This window comes from Protopterus annectens, chromosome 13.part0, assembly GCF_019279795.1.
Source record: "Protopterus annectens isolate FY-2018-M chromosome 13.part0, PAN1.0, whole genome shotgun sequence".
Classification (NCBI taxonomy): Eukaryota; Metazoa; Chordata; order Ceratodontiformes; family Protopteridae; genus Protopterus; species Protopterus annectens.
The window spans coordinates 86,677,096-86,701,341 of NC_056747.1; the positions used below are offsets into that span (position 1 = coordinate 86,677,096).

Here is a 24,246-nt window from a genome sequence, read left to right on the forward strand (position 1 = left end):
AGGAACTTTCAAAGCCAGACAGTGGCAAGCACCAACCCCAAGAGGTGGAGAAGATAGATCACAGTCATTTAGAAAACAGACACAATGACTTCCCCCTTTACCTGCCAAGCAAAGCTTTAATGGCAGCACCTTTGGGCAGAAAACTGGCATTATTCTCAAAAAATTGGCATATTGTTACAAAAGACAAATGGATTCTGGACATTATAGACAGAGAGGCTACAGGTTCCACTTTCACACCCTTCCAAAAATGAGAGGCATGCCAAACCTGCCACAAAATCAAAGGGCAGAGGCACAAAAACAAATTTCAGCTCTCATGGACATGAAAGCGATTCAAGAGGTTACCTGCAAAAGAGCAAGGTCAAGGGTTTTATTCCAGACTATTCCTGGTGCCAAGGAAAGACATAGATTGGAGACCTATCTTAGACCTATCCATCCTAAACACATATCTACAGGTACCAAAATTCAAGATGCTCACATTACAGCAGCTTCTTCCCATGCTGGGCAAGGAGTCTTGGCTGGTAACATTGGACCCCTCAAGGAGGCATACCTGCATGTCACTATCAGACAAGATTGCAGAAGATACCTCAGATTTCTTGCAGGTTCAACTCATTATCAATTCTCTGCATTGCCCTTTGGCTTATCTACTGCACCCAGAGTGTTTACGAAATGCCTGGCATCAGTAATCGCCTTCTGCAGACTACAAGGAATACAAATCTACCCATATCTGGACGACTGCCTGATCCAAGCAGGGACAGCAAGGACATACTTCTGAAACACCTGGCGTTTGTAATAAAACTGTTGAACTTTCTGGGATACACAGTCAACAAAAAGAAATCAAAACTAATACCCTCTCAACAAATAATTTTCCTAGGTGGCAGCTTGTATACAACCACCCAGATGGCCTACCTCATGCCAGACAAACAAGGGCAACTGTCTCAATACTTCAGCAAAATGGCAACCTTCACCAGGCTGACTGCAAGGAAAGTCCTGCAGGCTCTGGGATTCATGGCATCTTGCATCCTACTAATCCCATGTGCAAAGCTGCATATGAGGAAACTTCAATGGTACCTAAAAAACTTATGGTCTCAACACAGCCACAGCTTGGAAACAATTATACCACTCATTCCATGCCTTCAAAAGGAATTTCTGTGGTGGGCTCAAGCATGCCAAAGAAACACAGGTCTCCCTTTTTGTGTACCTCAAGCAACTCAAATCATCACTACAGATGCTTCAGACTACGCCTGGGGAGCACACATGACAGATCAGTGCTTTCAGGGAAAATGGTCCCAAAAAGAGAAGCACCTACACATCAACCAAAAGGAAATGCTAGCCGTGCAAAATGCTATTATGACCTTCAAAGGCCTACTGCATCCAGGCCAGCTATTGATAAGGACAGACAACACCACAGTGATGTGGCACATAAACAAACAGGGGGGAACTCATTCATACCCCCTGTGCAGGCAAGCCATGACCCTATGGAACACAGCACTGGAATTGCAAATTCAACTACAGGCACAATTCTTACCAGGGAAGGAAAACACACTGGCAGACAGCCTAAACAGAAATATGACAGATCCACACTAATGGAAGTTGCATCCTGAAGTTTTCGCAAAGATAACAAAGGCATGGGGGCAGCCAGACATAGATCTCTGTGCTACCCACAGAAATTACCAGTTGAAAAAATTTTGTTCAAGGACCTATCAACCACAGGCCTGGAAAGTGGACGCACTTTCTTTCAATTGGACTACGTTGACAGTCTATGCCTTTCCGCCTCTTCCTCTGCTGCCCAAAGTTCTATTAAAAGCCAGAGCAGAGAGGCCAAAAATTATTCTCATTGCTCCAGACTGGCCAAGACAACACTGGTATCCACTCTTGAAGAGCCTGACACATTCCCCACCATGGATCCTACCTCTAGTCCCCCTTCTGTTGTTCCAGCACAACTACAAGACCCTTCACAGCCAGCTCAAAACCCTAAATCTAGCTGCATGGAGAATTCCTTGATTTCCCAACAGTCCCTCCTCTCCAAGGAGGTGCAGGATGTCATCTTGGAGGCCAGAAGACCTTCTACTAGAAAAGCCTACTCCGCCAAATGGAAACGATTTTGTGCCTGGAATCAAGAAAAGGGCCAGAATCCTTGGGTAATAAATCTACCTCAAATTTTACAGTACCTAGCTGAGTTGTTAAACAGTGGACTTTCCTTCTCCTCCATCAAAATCCACGCTTCAGCCATTTCTGCACAATACAACACAGATCCTCCTTTATTCTCTCATCCTCTCTTAAGGCAGTTCCTCAGAGGGGCAAAGAATATAAAACCCCCAATGAAACCACCAGTCCCTGCTTGGGACCTCAACTTCGTATTGGAAAAGCTGACCCTTCCTCCCTTTGAGCCAGCTTCTTCAGCAGAACTACAATACTTGTCATGGAAAACAGCCTTCCTTCTGGCTATCACATCAGCACGCAGGGTTTCGGAGCTACAGGCCCTCATGGCTGTGCAACCTTTCATCATTTTCCATCAGGACAGAGTTTCCTTATGAACCAACCCTACCTTTATGCCAAAGGTAGTATCCAGTGTAGCTTTGAATCAGACTATCCACTTACCTACCTTTTACCCTAATCCACAAAACAAAGGGGAAAGACTACTACATTCCTTGGACATTCACAGACAACTTTGTTATTATTTGGACAGGACAAAGCCATTCAGGAAATCCGAGCAACTCTTTGTGTCCTATGCTACAGTGCTCAAGGAAAGGCTATTTCCAAACAGACAATCTCAAAATGGATAGCCCACTGCATACGTTTTTGTTACTCATTTCATGGAAAAACTGTGCCTACAAGCATCAGATCCCACTCCACCAGGGCCACAGCTACCTCTGCAGCTTTCCTCAGGGGGGTTCATACCAAGGACATTTTGGAAGCAGCCACTTGGAGTTCAGTGCACAGTTTCTCCAAGCACTATCACCTTCCACTATACTCTAAATCTAGAGTGGGATTTCCCACAGCAGTCTTGCAGGGCATCCTTGCTCCTCCTAGTTCCACTTAGTGCCTGCCACCCCTACTTAGCTTTGGGATTCTTCCCATCTGTAATGACTGCAGCTATATGCTCGATGAACATAGTGCAGTTTTGTACCTACCATAAATGTAGATGTTCGAGTGCTCATACAGCTGCAGTCCAGGTTACCCCCCCCCCTCCATCCCCTTTCAGGACAGGCCTTATGACAAACACCTTCTCATACAACCTATTTGAGGTATTCTTTTATGGGGTATTTGCTTGCAACTAATGTTTTCTGATTATTCTATATTGCATGATTACATAAATTTATGTTTTGCCTTCCTTCTGGGGGCACCTGACATCTGGGGCAAGAAAAACTGAAGAAGATGGCGTCGGCTGCCTCTTGTATACCCCTGCCGCACTGACGTCAGGGAAGAAGCGACGACAACTGACGCCGGACCTAGACTTTGGAATTCGGCCGACCGAGGACCCGCCTGACGGCAGGATAACCCATCTGTAATGACTGCAGTTGTATGAGCACTCGAACATCTACATTTATGGTAGGTACAAAACTGTACTTTACAATTGCTGAACAATGCAGCCAAAATGTATAGTGCCCTCCGAAGAATGGACCTAATTTAAATCTCAGCCTAAAAGTAGATGCTTCCACTATGAAATAGTTTCAGAAAATGACACTTTGATTCTCCTGGAAATGGGATTAAGGGCTTGACCAAGTTTAGAAAGTAGTGTTTACATCTGTCAACTTTTTTCACAGTGGGATTTTAAACAAGGTTTTTAGAAGGTCACCCAAAAAGTAGTGAACATTTACTTGAAATGCAGAAAAAAAATTATCAGAATATTTTGAAGGCACCTCTCAAGAAAGTATTATTTTCTGTAGGGAGGGGGTAGCAAGCCCTCTGTACTCTCCATGAGCTGAGCTGCCCCCCATGTACTGTAATAACTTATTAGTGCAAATATGAACAACCAATATTTTGACTCCTAGAGGCATCAGTAGGATTTAACTGCCGAAGCACCTGGAGGCATCACTCAGCTGTAATGAGTTAAGGATGTAGGTTACATATTTTCATGTATCCTTGTAGTTCCTAGTGCAAGAATATGTATGAAGAAACTTGCGATTCCTCTGTGGTTATTTGGTTTCAGGTCACGGACCCGGAGGGCAGTTTAGTCCAGTCTGAATAACATAGAGCCATACTTGAGTGGGAACTGTCAAAAGCATCCCTTTTGAGCCTGTGATTCAGTCCTGTATTTTCACAGAGTTCCTGATTGTTTATACTGTTATAGTTCATATGTTTGTGTGCCCTAAATAGGCTATTGATCTGTGAGGCTCTTAAGAAGCCAGGGTTTACATCCCTATGGTAGTTTTTAGCCCTTAAATTTTGTGTACAAATAGCCCAGAGGCAAGCAGATCAGGAAAGTGTTGGAACATTTACTTATTGCTCCTCTTCACCAGGAACTGGGGTGCTAAAACAGGTGTGGATTTGCAATTTCCCATCCATTTTCCAAACTATATTTGAATAGAGAAAGAGAAGTACTTTGTTTTATATGGAGTGGTAGAGTGTTCCATAGAAAAGGTATTCCCTATAATACATACCTGCCCCTCCAACATGTTCTTTTTATATTACAATAGAGAGTGAGAACCCTTCCCCAGGTGTTCATACTACTACTGGACTTGCAAATGTGTAATAGGTCTGACAGAATAGGATCTGTTGAAGCTCATACTTGAGGTAGAGGTCACATTTTAGTAGCATTTGTAATACCGAGTAGAGGGCTTTGAGTTGATCTGCATAGTTTTTGTGAGTTAGGCCCTTGATTAATTTATTTATTTATTTATTTATTTTATTTAGTGATAAAGCACTGTGGTCATTCCAGTTATGACAAGTATTTGGATGGGTACATACCGAATGGAGCATCATATTCAGTGATGAGCATAGTACAATCAAATGATTTACATTCCTGGATCTGGATGCCATACCACTAGGGTAGTAACTGTGTGAGGAAAAGGGACTTCCTTACAATAGTGGTTACGTGGTGATCAAAGGACAGTTCATTGTTGCCATAGGTTCTCCAATTCCTGACCATGGGATCAACTTTCAGCAGTGTATTATCAGTGTGATGGAAAAGAATTTGCTGAAAGTTATGATTATGCATTTCTTGTCATTTAGTTTGTCTACAATTTTGACACCAGCTATTGGTTTAGAAAAGCCATCTCTGAGGATTGTTTTGCCCTCTGGGGAGTTTATGATGGTGCCAGGTTTGCAGTTGACTGCAACCTTGGTCAGCCATAAACCCTTAACATTTTCTGTAACCTCTGAGATGCATATGCCAAAGAGGAGTTGCCCAGGGATTGAACCCTGGAATATGCCTCTAGTGATAGGTTTTGGAAGGATGTAAAGCTGCCACCCTAATTTCCTCTGTTCTGTTTGTGAGTCAGTTTGCTATCCCATGAGTTATTCAGGAATGTGCACTTATCCAGGAAAGTTTTATCTCTGGTACAAGTTTGTGGAATGATGCCAAATGCCTGTAAGATATTTAGGTATGCAGTGGTACTGATTTTATCTCTGTCATTGCTTCAGTAATCTTCTCAAAGAGGTTAACCAGGTTAAATAGGCAGGATCTGCCTTTGACAAATCTTATTAAACAAGCACACTTATCCATCTTCCTGCTTAACTGAATAAACCATTAGAAACTTCAACAAGGTGTCTTTATTCCTCCCACAGGGAGGGTATCTGAGAGAGAGTCAGTCTCCTAGATCTGCTAGCTAAAGTGATTTTATCTGGACTAATCCTTTATACTGTGTTCCTTTGACAAATCTTGAGATAAGTGTTTCTATGCCCTTATTTATAAATTCCATAATCTTCTCCATAGCCTTCTAGATGTGGCTGATCAGGATTATGAGTCTGTAACTGCCCTGGTCTGTTGACAACCAACCTTTTTATATGTGGGTGACTATTGCTGTCCTGTAGTCATCCAGCATGAAGCCTGTTTGGAGGTTGATATTGAATAACCTCTGTAGTGGGTCTGACAAGTTTGACCTTGGATAGTGCCATGAGGACTTGTTCTTGAAAGATTTGAGGCGGGGGGGGGGGTGCAAATGGAGGTATGCAATCTGGGAACTTATGGGAGACTGAAGTTTAAGCTAAATTTGACTGCTAGTCTATTGGGTTTGTCTTCTGGGTTTTTGTCTGCACAGTGTTTGGTACTGTATCTGAAGTTTCTAACATAGTTAAAGAAGGCTGTCATTGTATAAAAACACCGGAGAAGGACCCACCAAGTCCTGTAGTTAGAGCACCAATAACTCCACCACTGTTCTGTAGGTCAAGGTTGTATTCCGACTGAAACAATCTCTGTAAAAGCAGCTTAGCTAATAATATAAATACAAATGTTCTTCACAAAGTCCGATGTTAAAAAAACAATTTATTCCAACGACAAACAAAAACAGATTCAGTCACGAGCGCTTTCACCTGGTCTTACCAGGCTTTCTCAAGTGTAAATGAATTAAAAAAAGGGACAAGCCTTTATACAACAGGCACATTGCCTCAATTGGATGTTCAATTAATGCATCTCTGTAATTATAATGTGATTAATCCATTACAAGCTAAAGCATTTAACCCCATGAAATCCATTGTGAAAAAATGTGCTCTTAAAAACTCACTTGACTGCTGTTGATACTCTTCAGAAACCAATTAATCATAAATTGTTTTAAGAATATCAAATGCATAGGACTTAAATTAAAAATATAAAAATACTACTGACAATTTGAATATGCTTAAAAAGGTAATATAATTAACTGATGTTTGCTGAATGACATCTTTTCCAATAAGCTTGACATGTGATTAACCATAAATATAAAAAAACAATGCTTAAGGCTGTCATTGTACTTCACCTGGGTGGCCATTTTTGCCTTCTGTCTGGCTTTGATCAGGGTCCTGAGTTCCTTGTTGAGCTTAGCAAGGGTGTTATTGGCATCTTGACAGTAAAATTTATTTTTGCATGCATTGATTTTTTGCTCTGTCTTCCTAACCACTCACTCTGATCAGAAAATAAAAACCTCTTAAAATTTACAAAAAAATCTACAAAACTTCACAGCCCCCTGAGCACCTTCTGATGTCCTGCTCCTTAGCTAAACTATGGAAGTCATTTCCTCCCTCCCTTTGAAGTACTCCGAACCACACAATCTTCAAATCCCTCCTCTATTCCTTCCTATCTTCAAAATGGGAATGTCCATGCTCTTCTCCAACATAAGTCCCTCCACTAACTACATCTGTGCACTAGTTTTTCTCCAAGTACAGCGATATCCTTCTCCTGCATGTATTCAGCACCTTCTACTTACTCCAAACTTTGCTTATTACTAAACTCTAGTTATTATTTTTGTTCAAATACTACACTCTGTAAATACTGTAAAACTGTTGTTGCTTCACCATTTTGTACTCTGTTAAGGAATTCATATTCTGGAAATGTATTTTAATATTGTAAAGTCAGCATGAAGTAGAAGACTTATTTGTTTTGTATGTTTGTTCACTAGAGCCTGTCTGTAAATGAATTTATATTCTGTAAATGTATTTTAGATTGTGTTCTCAGCATGAAGTATAAGTACTTTGTTTTGTTTTGTATGTTTGCCAGTGTCAGTGGAGTTTTTCTCCCCGGGCCTCCACTGAAAACAGGTTCTTCTAGGTCAAGTGGACTTTCCCGGTCATCAAACTGAAAATAAATAAGTAAATAAATCTATGCAGCTTTTTACATGGCTGTAAAAGATTTTGATTAAAGTATGGCTTATGAGCTTAAAAGGAAAAATCCCTTCATATCAGCCTTAAGGAGTTTGACTGTAAGAGCCTGAACCAGGCATACTCCCAGGGTCTTTTCAGGCCCATGCAGAGAGTATGAATGTATATCTCTATTTTCCCTTGTGCAGGAATGCATTAGTCATTTGGAAGGAGATTTACCACAGTGTCTCCCAGTAGTACGAGATATTTTGTTCCCTTTTTACTTGCAGTAACAGTTGGAAAATCGGTGCCTTTTCCATCCCATGAATGTAAAGTCTTTTTTATATGTTACCATTAATACAAAAGACGTTACTTCTGTGTAGGTTAGCTGGAGCATATCTGAGTTTGATTGTACAACCTTGGCCCATATAACCTCGATATACCATTCTTCTCTTGCTGTTTGCTATCTTGCCATCTGCTTTCTCATCCAAGGAATTGATTCTGCAACAACAGGGTAGGATTGTATCACGTACTGAGATCTTTCAACCTTTTGCAAGAAAGATTTATTGTTGATTCCTAAAAGTTTTTTTTCTTGTGCTGTTGTGAATGATTTGAAAGATTTGAGAAGACCATTAATCAGGAAATAATGTTTATTTAAATGGCAAATGTTTTCCTGCTCAGCATAAAATAACTGTTGATGCTTTCAGGTTTTTGTTTTCATCATCTTTTTGCTACTTGCATCTCCTTAAGTCAGCACTGCTTTATTCTTTGCTCAAAGGGGTTTATGTCAGTCATTTCAGCGTGCAGGCTACCCTTTTTTGGAAAAAGGCAAATATTTGCCTCATACTTTACATGTTTGCCAACAGTTAAAGGTGTTACCTTAAGAAAACTGTGGACATAAGGAAAACTTGTTTGGTTTATAAGAGGCACATATGGGTTTCTTATAGCTTGCATATCTTAGTTAAGATTGCTTTGTACTGTGCTAAATGCACACAAAATTTGGGGTGCATCCCTTAAGAGAAACTAGAGTTTCTACTGCTTCTGTATATTTTAGCATAACATGTGTTACACAAGCAGCAGCTTTTATTACTATGCTTACCTCTACAAAATAGTACAAATTGTATGCCTGGTCCACAGGAAAGTCAGTGTAGTTAGTACAGCAGATATCCAGGGCTGTTGTAGCTGCCCTTGCTTTTTTTCTGGTGGATATTGCTTAAGAGTTACCCCATAAGACATTCTGTAATGCAAATCACTCAGGGGCCGCATGAAGTTGCGTACACTCAGCTGAAGGCCACTGCCTAAAAAAAAACTCTTTCATAAGCAAAAGTATATTAAGCAAGTGGAGTGTTAAAAAAAATTCACACAACAGTTTAATAACTACAAAGTGCAGCCCCCTTGGACATCCCCTCCTAGTAATGTGTAACAGACAACTGTGACTTTTGAATTGTCACTCAGAGCTACATAATTGTGAATCTGGCAGCATGACAACAGTGTGAAACGATCAGTTTCACCTCATAAGCTCCATGTTACTTTTCGGTACCACAGTAGCCATCTTTCAGTTGCACAGTAAACATAGGATAGCAAGATTATTTTTAAAGGATATCAACTAACTAGTTCTGGCAATGTACAGGGAGACCGAAATTCCACAACAGTTTTAAGTAGATAAGACCTTGAGACAGCAGTCTGAACTATGTCAAACCTTATTACCAGGAAGCTGTGTAATTCGTTATCTGGGACAGAATAGCACTGTCAGACAAGCAGCATTTTGTTTTGCTTTTCAGTATCATAAAAAAAAAAAAAAAACTTACGCATGTACAGTGATTATTGGACAGCAAAATAATACTCATTTTTTTAAAAGACATGACCAGTGTACTCATTTGCACAAGCTTCCCGGAACAAAGGGTGCAAGTCTGCCAAGAAACAACAATTCTAAGTGATACAAACACCGCAAGCACCACCCATCTCAATCAAATGGAGTTATCTGCAGAATTTATTATGGCAACTGACTTCGTAACATAATTGCTTTCGTAATGGCAGTCAGTTATTATTAACAAACTACAGTGGAATTAGATTTTCTTTTACAGTACCGACAAAATATGCACTCCAAAAACCTGCTAAATCCAAGTCTTCTTGCTTACCTATAAGTGGTCTATTTTCATACCCTTCTAGCTAAAATAACACATTTTATATACTCCAAGTAACAAAAGCCAAACACCTCCCCATACATATCCAAACACACAGCAACACAAGGTATCCAAAAACTACACTTCGGAGGCAGTCACTGGAAACAAACTCCAACTTTACTAATGCTTCTGGTACCTCGGCAAACAGTCTGAGCAGGTTTTGTTTCTTTTCATGCCAATAAACTGGGTTTAAGCAGACAACTTCCTCTTGGATTTCTAAAGCCATTACTACTTGTTATTCTTTTCATTGCAAGCAGCTTCCTTTTCTGTTCATGTTCATTCTATGGGGGGCACTCTTGTAGAGCTTTTTTCTTGGGTCTTGATGCTCACCTCTGCATGTAGCTTCCTTTTTCTGTTCATGTTCATTCTATGGGGGGGCACTCTTGTAGAGCTTTTTTCTAGGGTCTTGATCCTCAGTTCATTTTGGAAGCTGCTACTATGGTCTACTGTGCATCCTTTCACTAAGCACTAAGAGTAACATGTTGCTAGAACAGATTTTGCCATGTCCATCCTTCATGTTTTTCTGGAGGGTTCTTGTGTTGCTCCCTCCTCCTTCCACCTTCTTCTATAGGTTTATTATTTTCCATTTTGTAACGAGTACTGTAACAGTGATAAGGAAGAACATAGTATAGTTGTGTAGAACTTACCATAACAGTAGATGTGCTACTTTTCACTGTTACATTATTCCATCCCTCCCTCTCCTTCCACCTCTTCAGATTTTTTCTTTAACGTCTGGTCAAGGGGCATTTCTTTCTCCCCTTTTTGGATGTACATGTTCTATTCTTGTTTTCCTCTTGGGTTGCTTTGGTTCTCCTGGGACAATTCAGTTCTGAGGACATACATCTGAAGTACAGTTATTGGAAGGGCCTAATGCTTTGCTATGCTGGCTGGATTTATGGCTGTCCTTTGTAGTATATTAGGATATCCCTTTTGTAAGGAATGCTGCAACAGTGAAAAGTAGGACATCTGCGGTTATGGTACATTCTTGCACAACTGTACTTCCTTCAAGTCTTGCCTGTTGATCTGCGATTGTTCTAGATTGTCATCTATACCCCAAGACAAGTGACCTTTGGGTTGGTTATTAAGAAAATAGGAATGCATGGGTTGTCTGTGCATTATAGATGTAGGAAGCTGTGCCCCCATCCAAGAATTTTTTTTTTTTTTTTTTTTTTCAGTTTTCAGTGAATTATCATTTAATTGTCAAAGTTCAGTAAAAGAAAATTTTATTCTCATTCAGAACTACACAGCAGTGTAGCTGAACAAAATTACAATGCTTCGTTCTCAATGCAGGAAACAGTTGCAGATATAGGCAGAGAAAAAATTAATAAAATATCACAGTAGAATTTTAATAAGTAGGAATTTGTAAGTAAAGTAGGACAGCAGTGACCCACACCCATCCCAGAACAGGAGACAAGGAAGAAAAGGAACAATATGAAGGTAATATTGTTAAAGTAAAATTCAAACAATAGCAGCATATCTATGAATAGACTGAATTATTACAGTTGTATATTGCACTTTACAGTCCTTCAGTGTGTAGGTGAGCTACCTTAGTATTGCACTTAGTTATTGCACATCCATGAAATAAGCCACTTGATAGGCTAGTTATGTAACAGATGTCATGGTTCGTTTTTCCCAAGAGTTCAACAGTCTAATGAGATGGGGATGGTTTTGATAAAATGAGAATTGATCAACTGGGCTGCAACATACATGGTTTTGTTAGAACTGTAAAAAGCAATAAAAACTCATTAACATCTGTGGCTTCCATTCCTATGGCAGTGCACCCCATTATTTTTGTTGGCTTCTCACTACATAACATGATCTAATTATAGCACTCTGCAACATCTTATTTTCTGGTCTTCTCTGAGATACTGTTGCCTATCTAGCTGCTACCTTTGTAGAGATTGAATGGTTATATGGTGAAGGACTTTTTTTGTGTGTGTGTGTGACAGATGCTTAAAAAAATCTTATTCTACTTATATGACATTTTTCTTTCTCTTCACAGGATACTTTTAGTTTCTTTGGCAACTTGGATCCCAAAGGAACAAGTTACAAGTATGACGTATCTCTGACTGGTCCAGCGGTAGAACTACACAACTGCATGGCAAAGTTATTGTCACATCCGCTCCAAAGACCCTTCCAAATGCATGCCTCCTACAGTCTCCTGGAGGATGAAGAACCTATAGAAACTGAGGCAACAGTGTAATCAGGATGTGTTGCTGCACTTCTGTAAAGTTGCCTTGGTTGGCTGAAAATTGTGGCTGCTGTTTTTGTGCAGAAGACTGGTTACAGTAGTGCAGGTTGCACCTGGTTCCAGCTGCAGTTCATTTTTTTTGTATCAACTTTGCATTCACATATAACAAATACAGTCTGTTGTTGAAGTCACATTGAAAATATTCCTGAAACATTTCTAAAGGCATTTTAAATATATTTGATTTTGTATGAAGACTACTAGTTTGTTGCAATGTTCTTTAAGATATTTGTACTCCTAAAGGTTGACAAACTTGCATATATTTTCAATACCATATTTATTTGCTTTTCACGGAGAATAAAAATGTGAAAAAAGGTAATGTATAGTTACAGTAAGTCAATTCTATTCATGTGCCTAGTTGAACTTTTAATGTATTACTGTACTGATAAGAGCGATCAGACAGATTTACTGAAGTACTTTGCTACTTTTTTATGTTGATGGTTTGTCAGCAAACACACATGAAGCTGTGCAGTACAGACCGCATGTTTTACACATCTTTGTGCATACCAAAAGTGCTGTGAATTGCACAGGTTATAACACTGCTGTAATAGTGAAGACTTCAGCACAGAAGGCACAACAGCAAAGTTATGCATCAGGGTGTCTGCAGTAAATTATGTATAGTAGTAAACATAGTGCATATTTCAGTAACAACAGCAGGCTGTCCGAATATGCAGCTAAGAAATGCACCCCTAATACCTGAAGCTTTGGATTTGGCCACTGTGATGCATTGTATGTATCCAGATAAACACATATTGAACAAAGCTGACCCTTAACATAGTTATATAATGTAACAAAGCCACAACCAACAAGAAAACAATGCAATATGAATGCATTAAGTAAATGGCTCAGAAGAGCCAGTTTGTCATACGATCACCATGTCCCAGAAAAATCAAGGCAAACACTTCTGCAGGTGACACTACATACGAATATGTGGCTCCAGAATCATTCAAACCGGTTAGCAGTGATTACTCATCTCAGAAAATACAGGCTGACATAAATATATGAAAGCTATATATAAATGTATATATGCAGATGTACAGACAAGGGGTTTGTGTTAAGTCATCCAGTGAGAAATCCTTCGACCCACTCTTCATTGAACTTAAAACATCGAATGTTAACTTCAGCAAATGTTCAATCATCAAATATTTTACCCATGGAAAAAAGACAGTGGACCAACATTCATTCCGAAACACCGCAGTATTATCAAACCCAGCACCCCCCCCAGCTTGTATATACCAATTATAAGATCGCACTACAGTAGGGGGAAAAAGGCAAAGGAGGTTCAGTGGATTTTTCATTCATTGACTGAAAATAGACCCACACGAGTGTGATATATTTTGTGTGTGTGTGCGAGCGCGCGTGTCTATATATATATATATATATATATATATATATATATATATATATATATATATATATATATATATATATATATATATATATATATCAGTGTGACATTATTTTTCACTTCAAGTTCACCTATTCGGTGCTTATTTGCTTAGAGTGAAGTGCTCATCTGTATAGTCAAGTGTGAAAAACATGAATACACAGACTATGTAAATATGCTCATAGTTTGTGCACCTTCAGAGGCAGCATATTTATAATCTTGGAGGGGTGCTGGTGCAGCTGTCTACCCCCCACATCCCCACAAAAAGCACTTTCTAAAACTTGCTGCTGATCATGTGTATTTCCTGACTTTAGCTATCGACAGTACATCAGTGGTACTCTAGCATCTTCCATTTGAGTTAATAAAGTGGAAACGTGTGTATTGAGATATATATATATATATATATATATATATATATATATATATATATATGTGTGTGTGTGTGTGAAATATATATATATATATAGATATACACGCACACACAAACAGACACACACCTGTGTATATATTTTTACATGGATCCTTTTCTGATGTAGTTCATGCTAATGGCAACTGTAGCAGTTTGAAATTATTTGACAGTGTTAAGTTTAAAAAAATCAGACATGGCATTACATAAAATCATAGTTATAAGTTTAATTTAGTGTTAAAACACTAGACAGTTGTCTTACAAGTGGACAAATAAATTGAGGAGTTCAAACTTGTCATTTCTCAGTTTGCTACAGTGTAACTACCTGATCGCGTTCTATGTAAAGTATGGTCTCTGTGTACTTGCAGCGATTCTTAGTTTTTGGGCTTTTTTTTTTTTTTCATCTCTGCCGTTGCTCAAAAATGGATTTAGTAAATGTAAGGAAAGGGGATATGCAGAGTCCAGGTGGGGCTTATTCCCGCTGAAAAAAGGTTTAATTTATTTTCATTCAGTTTAAACTTTGACGTGTTTTCTTTTGATAATATGTAGTAGATGCTGACAAAGACATACAGCAGTAAAAAAATATGGAAATTAAGGTCAGCAGCAAAACAGATCATTATTCAGAGTGTGCATACATATTATTGTAGATTGAAGTAGTTTTCTAGCAGGTTAAGAAGTAGAAGAGGGGGGAGACCTGCAAAGTTGGTAAAAAAGAAATTGGTGTGAGTATTGTATTTTAAGGGGTGAGCTGGATAGATAAATGAAATAAGTATTTGTGTGTGCATGCATGTTTAATAAGGTATGAATTGTAAAACTAAAACAGAGAAGGTCACAGTGTGTTATTAAATCAGTGGCAGTCTTGTTGTTTTGAGGAGCTTAAATAACTTAGTCCTGAAAATTGCATAGTTACTCTGGATGTTCATCATATTGATCACTGCCACAAGTGGCATTAGTTATATGGGTTATAACTTGCCAAGGATATATTAGCCAGCCGTCTTCCAAAGCTTCAGGGCACTTTCCACTTGCTCAAACTGTCAGACAGCACAAGTTGAGCTGACTAAAAGACAAGTTTGGGTGCCAATCCCTTCTAAGAGGCCTAGGACTCAACTTGACTATGAATCTTCTGAACAGGACTCTGTTTCTTCTGACTCTTCTAATGAACAGGAGTTGTCTATACCTACTTATGAGGACTCTGATGCAGAGGATTCCATTCCTTCTGCTTCTCCCCCTGAGGATTTTTCTTTTGGGGAAACTTTACATACCTTAAGGGAGCATTTCCACTGGGAAAGTCAGGATTTTTCTGAATCCAAAAAGAGGCTTAGAGATTTCCTCCTTCTTCCTCAGCATAGGCCTTTATCTATACCTCCTGTACTAGACATTGTTGATGATGTGTTTTCAGAATTCAGTATGGCCCTTGATTCCCTGCCTCTGGCTCCTTGTAAGCCAGACAGATCTTAAAGGGTTCTCAACTCCCACAAATTCCATTTCAAAAATCCTGTTGCGGACCCTGAAACAATTTCTCAGGGGCCCAAGGGCATTAAGGCTTCTACTGCTAAAAATCCTACCCCTTCTGATAGAGACTTAAGGGCGCTGGATAGATGGGCTAAAAAGGTTTATACTTCTGCAACCTTGGCAATCAGGGCTTTAAACTGTCAATTCCTTATGATAAAATATCAACAGCATATCATGGGATTGCTTAAACAGAAAATGATGTTGATTTCTGACTGTGTGGAAAATAAGGATTTACAGGATTTATTGCATTCAGCTGAACAAGTTGGAAAACATACTTTACAATGTGGTTTTGATTCTTTGGAGGCCTCTTGCAGGGCTGCTGTTACTGAGTCTGTGCTTAGAAGGCATGCTTGGCTTAAGGAGCAATCTCTGCCTGATCATGTTACAGCAAAATTGTTGGATGCTCCTTTGCAGCAGGACCATCTGTTTGACAGTAAGGCTGAAGAAGTTCTAAAAAAAGATGGAAGATAAAGCTAAATCTATGCAAACTGTGAAAGATTTCTTAAAAGTACAACATCCAGTATTTAGTAGGCGCTGGCCTACTAAGAACTGATTCTTTCTAGTTCCTTCCAGACCCATTCAAGCCAAACCCAGACATTCCAAAAGCACCATGTTTCAGTCCCAAGGGACTTTCAGAACTAAGCAATGGGGTGCCTCCGCTTCCAAATCTGGAAATAACAAGATTACCTCCCTATGGTAAACAGTCTCAATTATTTCCCTTTAAAATTACCAAGCACTTACCTCTTAACTGCCCCTTTGGGGGAAAACTGGCTCTTCATGCAAAAAAATGGCAACTTATAACCCAGGACAAATGGGTTTTAAGTATAGTGTCCCAGGGATACAGATTTCATTTCCACACATTGCCAACTCCAAAAGGATGGCCAGACCTGCCCCCAAATCAGTGGGCAGAGGCTCACAAACAAGTACTTTCCCTCCTAAACATGGGAGCTATTCAACTAGTACCAGAAGAGGAAAAGGGACAAGGTTTCTGTTCCAGACTTTTCCTGGTACCCAGAAAAGACAAATCATGGCGTCCAATTCTGGACCTGTCTACTTTGAACACATTTCTGGACATTCCAAAATTCAAGATGCTGACTCTTCACCAGTTAATTCCTATGCTAGGCAAAGATGCCTGGTTGACAACTCTAGATTTAAAAGAGGCTTACCTGCATATCCCAGTCAGGGAATCTTGCAGAAGATACCGCCGCTTCAAAGCAGGCTACATGCATTATCAGTTCTCTGCACTGCCCTTTGGCTTATCTACTGCGCCCAGGGTATTTACAAAGTGCCTGGCTCCAGTAATTGCATTTTGCAGGCAAAGAAATATTCAACTGTATCCATACCTGGACGATTGTCTAATTCAGGCAGAAAACAAGGCCATTCTTCTAAAACATTGGGCGTTTGTATAAAAGGTTCTAACATGTCTACGGTACACCATAAACAAAAATAAATCACAATTGGTGCCCTCTCAAAAGATTACATTCCTGGGTGCAAGCTTGAATACAGCTGCCCAGATGGCTTTCCTTACACCAGAAAAACAACTTCATTTGGTGACTTACTTCAAACAGGTGGCCACAAAAACCCTGCTATCTGCAAGACACATACTGCAAGCCTTGGGGTTCATGGCCTCCTGCATTCTTCTAATTCCATATGCAAGACTGCATATGAGGAAACTTCAGTGGTACTTAAAAAGTTTATGGAGTCAACATTGTCACAGCCTGGAAACAATGATTCCTGTCATTCCTTGCCTGCAACTAGAGATGATGTCCTTCAAGGATGCATCTGCAGTCCTAACATATGGGTTGTCCTGCCTCAGGCAGCCCTTCGGTCGGCCGGATTCCAAAGTCTGGGTCTGGCCTCGGCTGATGTCGCATTTCACCCGACGTCATAGCTGCTGTTTATTGGGTATAAAGGCATCAGCCAACGCCATTTTCCTCAGTCTTTCTTGCTGCGCGGTGCCCGAAGCAAAAGCTGTTCGCAAGTGCCGGTCGGTCAGATCCAGAGATTTCTACTACCGAAGACTTCTAAAAAGCTAAGTACCCCGTTGGGGACTCTTTCTTGCCTCAGCCGATGTCAGACAAAGTAAATAATTGTTTAACTTGTGGGAAACAAATACCTCATAAGGATTTCCACTCTTACTGCCTTCCTTGCCTAGGCCCAGACCACGACGTATCAGCTTGTCTAGCCTGTGCTTCCTTCAACCGACGGACACTTAGACTTCAGTCGGAGTTTGCAGAGGAGTTTTTTGGTCCCGCTTTTGCATACAAAATGCCGTCGGAGACTCCGACTACTCAATTAGCTAAAAAGCGCAAGGAAAAGGACCGACACTCGCGGCCCGCAGTTTTGGCTGAAACCACGGTTAGGCCAACCGCGAGTGTCTCGGTTTCGGCTGAAACCGAGCCCCTGGTTCTTCCTTCGGCTGAAAGCATGCCTCCGATAGCCGAGGCCTCACAGAGCATGGCTGAATCTGCTACTGAATTTACTGCTACAGAAGCAGGCACCCAGGATTTGTCAGACACTATTCCTTTAGACATATCTACCCCTGCATGTGGGGCTGCTAGACCCCCTGCTTCTATTTCTATCAAGGCTTTTGCCAGGGCTAAAGCAGCTAAATCTTCTAAGGCCTTACCTGCTAAAACTCCTTCACATAGGCCTACCTCTAGTTCCCAAATGCTCAGCCTGGCTGAGGATCTCATTTCTTTGATCAGGGGATCCCAACCTCACCCAGACAGGGCCTCTCATGCCCCTCCAGACAAGAGGCCTAGGACTGAACCCCCCGAACCTGTCTCTACAGATTATTCCTCGGATGACTCAGACATTTCAGACCCTCACGAAGGCCCATATTCTCCTTATGAGGATTCTGATGCAGAAGACTCCATTCCTTCTGCTTCTCCTCCTGAAGAATTTTCCTTTGGGGAAACTTTGCATGCTATGAGGAACACTTCCAATGGCAGGGCCAGGATTTTTCAGATTCAAGGAAAAGGCTTAGGACCTTTTTACACTTACCACAGCATAGGCCTTTAGCCATTCCGCCAGTACTAACAGTTGTTGATGATGCATATAATGATGCCTGTACTGCCCCTGATTCTCTTCCTCCGGCCCCTGCCAAGCCAGACAGATATTACAGGGTCCCGGACACACATTACCATTTGTATAAGGCTCCTGTTGCAGACCCTGAAACCATTTCACAGGGCCTTAAAGGTGTGGCAGCTGCCTCTGCCAAAAACACTCTTCCCTCTGAAAGGGAATCTAGAGCATTAGAGAGATGGGGTAAAAAGGTTTATACTTCTGCTACTCTTTCGGCCAGGGCCTTGAACTGTCAATTTCACATGATTCAGTACCAGGAATTTTTGTTAGACCAGATAAACAAAAAACTGTCTTCTCCTGAACCTTTAGATCGCAAGTCCCTTCAGGATTTGGTACATAACTCTCAGCAGGTCAGTAACCATTCCTTAAAATGTGGCTATGATGCACTGGAGGCTTCCTTTAGATCAGCTATGACTGCAACAGTGATTCGAAGGCATGCCTGGTTAAAAGAACAATCCTTACCAGACCATGTTAAGTCAAAACTCCTAGATGCTCCCATGGAGAAACAAAGTCTGTTTGGCTCCCCTGCACAGGAGGTTCTAAAGAAGGTGGAAGAAAAAGCAAAATCTGTCCAAACAGTCAAGGATTTCTTACAGGTCCAACCTCCGAGGTTTAGCCGAAATTGGCCTTCGAAGAATTGGTCCTTTCCAGACAACTCCAGAGTGCAGAGAGGTAGAAATAGATGCCCCAGAGGCAGAGGTCAATCTAGGGGTGCCTACAGGGGACGTCAGTGGCAACCTACCAACCAGAGAAATACTGCCACAGATTCAACTACAACCACTTCCACAGGGCATACACAATGACTTGGCTCTAGTTCCGCCTACCAGGGAACAACTGGAAGCACCCTTGGGCAGAAAGCTAGCCTTATTCTCCGACAAGTGGCATTACATTACAGGAGACAAATGGACTTTACAAACAATAGACAAGGGCTACAGGTTTCACTTCCACACTCTACCAAAAAAGAGAGGAATGCCAAACCTACCACCAACCCAAAAAACAGACGCTCTAAGACAAGTCAACAACTTACTAAGGATGAGAGCTATAGAAGAGGTGCCACCTATGGAACAAGGCCAAGGATTTTACTCCAGGCTTTTCCTTGTACCAAGAAAAGAAAATCAATGGAGACCTATTCTAGACTTGTCCACACTGAACACATACCTCATTGTTCCAAAATTCAAAATGCTGACCTTCCAGCAGCTTCTTCCCATGCTGGGCAAGGAGTCGGCTGGTGACTCTAGATCTCAAGGAGGCATACCTGCACATCCCTATACGACCAGATTGCAGAAGACACCTCAGATTTCTTGCAGGATCAGAGCATTATCAATTCTCAGCATTGCCTTTTGGCTTATCTACTGTGCCCAGAGTATTCACGAAATGCCTGGCATCAGTAATTGCTCATTGCAGGCTTCAGGGAATTCAAATTTACCCATACCTGGACGACTGCCTAATACAAGCGGACAACAAGGCAAAATTAACAAAAGATTTGGAAAATGTCATACAACTGTTGCAAGCCTTGGGATACACAGTCAACATGCAAAAGTCAAGACTAGTACCATCCCAAAGGATAACATTCTTGGGTGCAGAAATGGATACATCAACTCAGATGGCTTTTCTCACAGAAGAAAAACAAAAGCAACTACCAGCCTACTTCATGACATTAACAACACAAACTCGGCTTACTGCAAGGAAAGTCCTGCAAGCCCTGGGCTACATGGCATCATGCATAATATTGGTTCCACATGCCAGGCTGCATATGAGAAAGCTGCAATGGTACCTAAGGAATGTATGGTCTCAACACAAGCACAGTCTAGAAGCCCAGATTCCAATAATTCCATGCCTGAAGCAAGAATTCCTGTGGTGGGCTCAGGCCTGTCAGTGGAACAGAGGCTTCCCTTTCCACAAACCTCATCCAAGCCAGACCATCACCACGGATGCCTCAGACCTAGGATGGGGGGCACACATGGTGGACAAGTGTATTCAAGGCCTATGGACCCAAGACCAGCTGAATCTACACATAAATCTAAAGGAGATGCTGGCAGTGAAACATGCGATCCAGGCATTCAGACCACTCCTTCAACAGGGTCATCTGCTGATAAGGACTGACAATACCACAGTCATGTGGTACATCAACAAACAGGGAGGTACACATTCATATCCTCTATGCCGGATGGCAATGGACCTGTGGAATGTGGCCCTGAATCTCAACATTCAACTTCAGGCCAGATTTGTACCAGGAAAAGAAAATTCTCTAGCAGACACCTTAAGCAGAACTACCACGGATGCTCACGAATGGATGCTGCATCCAGATATCTTCAAAGCCATAACAAAGAAATGGGGACTACCAGAGATAGACCTGTTGCCTCCCACACAACCACCAATTGAAGAAATTCTGCACAAGAGCATACCACCCACTTGCTTGGAGGGTGGACTCCCTTTCCTTCAGCTGGAAAAACCTGACAGCATATGCATTTCCACCTCTTCCCTTGATGTACAAAGTTCTACTGAAGATCAGAGAGGATCAGCCAAGGGTAATCCTGATAGCTCCAGACTGGCCGAGGCAACATTGGTACCCGCTACTGAGAAGCATGTCTCGGACACACGCATGGCCTCTACCTCTATGTCCCTTACTTCTTATACAGGACAACTACAAGATCCTACATCCAGACTTGAAAACACTGCAGCTAGCTGCTTGGAATATTGCATAAAACAAAATAACCCAGGTTTATCCCAGAGGGTTAAGGACATTATCCTGGAGGCACGCAGACCTTCCACAAGGAAGACTTATTCAGCCAAGTGGAAAAGATACCTCATTTGGAGTGCAGCAAAGGGAGAAAATGTCTCATTGGCAAACATAGCACACATCCTGGAATACTAAGCAGAACTGTTCCACAATGGCCTGTCTTACTCCTCCATTAAGATTTATGCATCAGCAATTTCAGCAGAATACAACATGGATCCTCCTGTCTTCTCTCATCCTCTACTCAGGCAGTTCTTGAGAGGAATCAAAAATGTAAAACCTCCAAGGAAACCACCTTTACCTTTTGTACCAGCAGCAATAGCAGAATTACAGTTCTTGTCTTGGAAAACTGCTTTCCTGCTAGCAATCACTTCAGCAAGAAGGGTATCTGAGTTACAGGCATTAATGGCAGTACAACCCTTCCTTATCTTCCATCAGGACAGAGTCTCTCTGAGAACTAACCCTACCTTTATGCCAAAAGTGGTCTCCAGAGTATCATTGAACCAAGCGATTCATTTACCTACATTCTTCCCCAACCCACAGAACAGGGGGGAAAGACTGCTACATACCTTGGATGTGCACAGACAATTACGCTACTATCTGGACAGAACTAAGACCAGCAGAAAAACTGACCAGCTTCTGGTAGCATATGCAACAGGAATGCAAGGAAAATCAATTTCAAAACACACAATCTCAAAATGGATAGGAAATTGCATTCGATTTTGCTACTCTTTTCATGGAAAGACAACTCCTGAAAATATCAGACCTCATTCCACAAGAGCTACAGCCACCACTACAGCTTTCCTACGAGGAGTGGCTACCAAAGACATTTTAGAAGCTGCTACTTGGAGCTCCGTGCATACATTTGCCAAGCATTATAATCTTCCCTTATATTCTAGATCCCGAGCAGGTTTTGCAACTGCTGTTTTGCAAGGGATCTTAACTACACCATCTTTATCTTAGTGCCTCCTCCCCCAGTTTGGCTATGGTATTCTACCCATATGTTAGGACTGCAGATGCATCCTTGAAGGACATAGTACAGTTTTGTATCTACCATAAATGTAGATGTCCGATAGGTATGCATCTGCAGTCAGGATTACCCACCCTCCTTCCCCTCTGTGGTATTCCTAGGGTATTTACCCCTCTTTTAGCTAGCTGGGGAAATCTATTATAGTGTATTTGTTTGTATATATATATATATATATATATATATATATATATATATATATATATATATATTCTTATATTGTTTGCTCTCTACTGTTTGGAATTATTTGCATTTATCCAAATTTAGCCTTCCTAGAGGGCACCTGGCATCTGGGGCAAGAAACACTGAGGAAAATGGTGTCGGCTGATGCCTTTATACCCAATAAACAGCAGCTATGACGTCGGGTGAAGTGCAACATCAGCCGAGGCCAGACCCAGACTTTGGAATCCGGCCGACCGAAGGGCTGCCTGAGGCAGGACAACCCATATGTTAGGACTGCAGATGCATACCTATCGGACATCTACATTTATGGTAGGTACAAAACTGTACTTTCTTTGTGTTTCACTGTTGCAGTCATTACATTTGGGTAATCCTGCTGGCAGGTTGCCCTCAGTCGGCCTGAATTCCAAAGTCCTGGGTCCTGCATCAGCTGCTGTCACCCCTTCCCTGACGTCAGGTCGTCAGGGGTATAAAACACGCAGCAGACACCATTTTCTTTAGTCTTTCTTGCCGCGCAGTGCCCGAAGCAGAAGCAGTTCACAAGTGCCAGTCGGCTGACTCCTGAGATTTTTGTGTTCGAATTTCAGATCTGAAGACTTCATTAAAGCTAAGTACCCCATTGGGGAAACTTTTTTCTTGCTCCAGACCAATGTCAGAAAAAGTTAATAATTGTATTTCTTGTGGAAAGCAAATACCTCATAAGGACTTTCATTCTTACTGTATTCCTTGCCTAGGCCCTGACCATAACGTTTCAGGTTGTCGGTTTTGTGCTAGACTTAACCAACGCACTATTAAGCGTCTGTATGATTTTGCATTAAACTATTTTGGACGCAGGTTTAGTTATCCAGAAATGTCGTCAGATAGCCATCCGACTACCGGAGTTCACAAAAAACGCAAAGAGAAAGATAGACCACCGATTCCCAAAACAGACGAAACTTCTAAGCCAGTCGCCGGTTCGCCAGTTCTGAGGTGCTTTCGCAGTCTCTGACGCCCGCTACTTTAGAGTCACAGGCCGCTACCGACTCCCATGTGGAGTCGGCTATGCCGCTGGAAACTCAAGGTATTGGAGCCTCGGAAACTATTCCTTCAGATGGGTCCGGAGCCGCTGAGCAGGCACTGGCTTCTGAGGGTGTATTCAGACCTAAACATCTATACATTAACCTGACTTCAGCTTCAAAGGCTAAAGTTCCATCAAAGACAAAGAAGCAAACTCAAGAGCCACGTGGACAGGCCTCCATGCCCAAAAAACAGATGCTTAAAATGGCCGAAGACTTAATTACTCTGATCAGGGGTTCCCATCCCCCTCCTGATAAAAGGCCTAGGCAGGATACATGCTATGATTCCTCTGACCAGATTTCTGTATACTCTGATTCCTCTTCAGACCAGGAATACTATACCCCCCTATGAGGACTCTGATGCTGAAGAATCAATTCCTTCAGCCTCTCCTCCTGAGGATTATTCTTTTGGGGAAACTTTACATACCATGAGGGAGCATTTCCATTGGGAGAGCCAGGATTATTCAGAATCCAAGAAAAGGCTCAGAGACTTTCTTTTATTGCTTCAGCACAGGCCCCTTGCTATTCTGCCAGTGTTGGACGATGTGTTCTCTGAATCCAGTTTAAATCCAGATTCTTTACCCCCTGCTTCAGTCAAGCCAGACAGGTACTACAGAGTCCCTGACTCTCACAAATTTCTGTATAAAAACCCTGCTGCTGACCCAGAAACCATTTCCCAGGGTCCCAAATGGGTAAATGCCTCCACGGCTAAAA

General features: G+C 41.4%; 1 protein-coding gene across 2 annotated transcripts in view; it reads left to right on the forward strand.

Annotated features, from left to right (window-relative positions):
* BABAM1 (BRISC and BRCA1 A complex member 1) overlaps nt 1-12,460 on the forward strand; it is a 283,383-nt gene extending 270,923 nt beyond the window's left edge. For both annotated transcript variants that reach the window (XM_044090638.1, XM_044090637.1), the window contains exon 9: nt 11,896-12,460. In XM_044090638.1, coding sequence (XP_043946573.1) covers nt 11,896-12,096 — 201 coding nt within the window. In that variant the 3' untranslated portion in view covers nt 12,097-12,460. The remainder of the gene's footprint in view (nt 1-11,895) is intronic.
* Nucleotides 12,461-24,246: the final 11,786 nt, after the last annotated feature.